Below are 3121 nucleotides of genomic sequence, written 5' to 3' on the forward strand. Positions count from 1 at the left end.
ATTGAATGAAATTTAATAGTATTTTAGGATGTCTAATGAAATTTTAAAATTATTTTTATGCATTTATGTACATTTAAACTAATTAAATATTATTTTACAGAATAATAGAATTAAAATTTCTTTGATTAAAACCCTTTCTAACATGGAAGTATCCAAAGAGCATTTAAGGCACATAATGCTTTATGAGTACAAAGAAGAAACTCTGCAGCCGAAGCGACTCGAAACATACACTCAGTTTACGGGAAAGAATTCTTGAATGAAAGAACTTGCAGAAGATGGTTTGCAAAATTCAGAAGCGGAGGTTTCAGCCTTGAAGAGGAAGATCGAACAGGACGTCCAGTCGAGTTTGATGATAAGCTCCTTGAGGCATTACTTGAACAAAATCTTGCATTATCAGTTGAAGAATTGGCAATAAGGCTTAGTTCAAACCATACAACTATTTATCGTCATCTTCAACAACTTGGAAAGGTTACTAAACTTGGAAAATGGGTGCCTCATGAATTGTCCGAAAGCATCCGTCAATCCCGAGTTGACACCTACTCTTCTCTCCATTCTCGCGAACTCATTTCACCCTTTTTGGATAGACTTGTGGCTGGTGACGAAAAAATGGATCTTCTATAGAAATGTTAAATGTCGTAAACAGTGGCTTTCTCCGGAATTGTTTCTTGTGAAGTATATATTCATTAAGAGAGAGCTGTTATCCTACTTATGACATACATCTATATATGTCATAAGTGGGTAATATTTTACCAGAAGGAGATAATTCTTGCAAGGCTTTCTTTAAAGAAATGATATACTAATTGCAAATATAAATTAAGAACAACTATTAAATTAGCTGTTGTTTATGCGTAATTTGAAGGTATTTATTATTGTGATCGAAACTAAGCTGAGACTAAACTGTTAAAATGGACAAAAATATCAGCAAAGAATGAAACTCTAAATACAGTATAAATCAGCAAAGAATGAAACTCTAAATACAGTATAAATCACCTAAATGTAATATTTAACATATCAAAAAAGTAAACTAAAACTGACTGACCTCTATACGATTTGCTATAAAATCATCTCTCTTTTTTAGAGATGCCTTTTTGTTTAGTAGTTTACAGAATCATCCCCTCTTCAAAACCTGTTGGACTTCTGCCAAAATTTGAAACTATTATAAAAGATGGAATGAAGGCATCGAGCTGAGTGAATAGTTAGCTTGCCGGAAAAAATGCTTAGCCGTATTTCTTCCGGCTTTACGTTCTGAGTTAAAATTTTGCCAAAGTTTATTGACCTCTTTCGCGGTCAATAAATTTTGTAGTAGGTGAGTACTGGGGACGATGTAATCGACAAGCCTGAAAATTTCAGGTCTTGTGCCTATAATAAAAAGAACTATAAAAGACAATTTGCTGAAACAGAGATTTATCTAAAAATGCCAAGACATGTAAATCACACTTAAATAAGCCCCTATTTGTTCGTAAACTTAATCATATATGTATTTTGCTATTAATGGATTTCACTTCATTCGCATTGAAGCTTTGGTTTCCATTTGAGGGCTGTGACGGTCATGTCAATTTTTTCAGGTCATGTTCTAGGACGTTCCATATTGTTTCCTTCAGACAATTAAGATATAATATAATGTAAAGCTTACACTAACACAAATTAACTGTGAATTAATAAAACAAAAGTTTAAATTCTGTAACAGAACTCAACCTACCTGTGACACTATGGATTTATTAACTGGTGTGATGTAATGATAACCATTCAGACAGTCCAGGGTTCGGTTTTCACCTGTAACCTCTCCATTCGTATTGATGATGTCTATGGAGCACTTATCATATATTAGATTGTCTTCTTCATTGATCGATATGTTGTATTGACTGAGCTGAAACTCTGTCAGATTATTACATCTATATCCAGGTGTGGTGGCTGTAAAACAGGTTTCCTCAACATATGAAACAGTACTAGGAGTGAGCAAGAATTAGAAGGACTTTATTCAACGGTAAAGTAGTTCAATAAGGAAAGCAAATCGGGTAGGTTTGGTTATTGGCACTTCCATACCTTGTTTCGAACAGACAATGTCTCCCTGTAGCACTGCCATGCCAAAGACTTTTGGAAATTGTCCATGATCTTTGACCCGAAGATCCTCCAGAAGAGACTCCTCAGATCGTTCTCGTCGATGCTTAGATCTAATTGATTAACCCCCTTCCCCGAGCTTGCTGACCATGTTGCAAAATTTGAAATGAATAATAATAGTGATGAGAGGAATTCTTTCGGGTTTGGATAAGTCACATTTGGATACATGGGTGTTTTATTCAACATCCTTAAACAACCCTTATTCAGGAACACTGAGCGAGATGGGCTGGGTTTCCTATATTTGTACCCCAGTGTCACTTTGATGGCATGCGCTGCCCTCTCACAAAACAACAACTATAATAATAATAATAATAATAATAATAATAATAATAATAATAATAATAATAATAATAATAATAATAATAAATGAAAAGCCGATAGATATGACAGGTTAGCTTGAGAGATTAAGCAGTTGTGATCGATGAAAAAGGTGGTAGTAGTACCAATAACTGTCGGAGCCCTAGGAACAGTGAGTAAAAATCTTGAGAAGTACATGGGACAAATAGGGGCTGCAGAAAACAGAACAGCACTGGTTGAAACCGCTCGAATACTCCGAACGGTACTCGAAAATTAAGGGGTGTTACCTTAGTTCACTGGTAGTGAACAGCTGGCACCGTTAGAAGTTGTGCAAAGGAACAATTAATAATAATAATAATGATGATGATGATGATGATATGAAGACGACGACGACGACGACGACGACGACAACAACAAGTGATGTGCTCTTACGAACTACACTGAAGCATGAAGATTCCAAGCAAGCTTCAGTCATGAAGCTTAGTCAGAAATTTAAAAAGTTTCTTGGCCTACAAATTAACGATAATGCCAGTAGCAATTGGTGCGTTGGGAATGATAAAGAAGGGAGCTTTCTGGTAACTCCAGTCTCCGTGAACTACAAAAGTTAACCTTGATGGGTACAGCTCATATACTACATTTAAATAAATGTGGGGATAATTTTAGCATGCATAGCAAAACAAAAGTGCCCTTGCTACTCTTGGCCTCC

The 3121-nt window shown here is 35.5% G+C and overlaps 1 protein-coding gene across 6 annotated transcripts in view; it reads right to left on the bottom strand.

The window, feature by feature from the left end:
- The window catches only part of LOC106869361 (organic anion transporter 3), a 25084-nt gene that overhangs the window by 19681 nt on the left and 2282 nt on the right, over positions 1-3121 (bottom strand). For 5 of the 6 annotated variants that reach the window (XM_052971584.1, XM_014915086.2, XM_052971582.1 and 2 more), the window contains exon 2: positions 1700-1911. The exons of the other annotated variant lie outside the window; for it this stretch is intronic. In XM_052971584.1, coding sequence (XP_052827544.1) covers positions 1700-1911 — 212 coding nt within the window. The remainder of the gene's footprint in view (positions 1-1699; positions 1912-3121) is intronic. 6 annotated transcript variants of the gene reach the window in all.

Source organism: Octopus bimaculoides, chromosome 11 (assembly GCF_001194135.2).
Source record: "Octopus bimaculoides isolate UCB-OBI-ISO-001 chromosome 11, ASM119413v2, whole genome shotgun sequence".
NCBI lineage: Eukaryota > Metazoa > Mollusca > Cephalopoda > Octopoda > Octopodidae > Octopus > Octopus bimaculoides.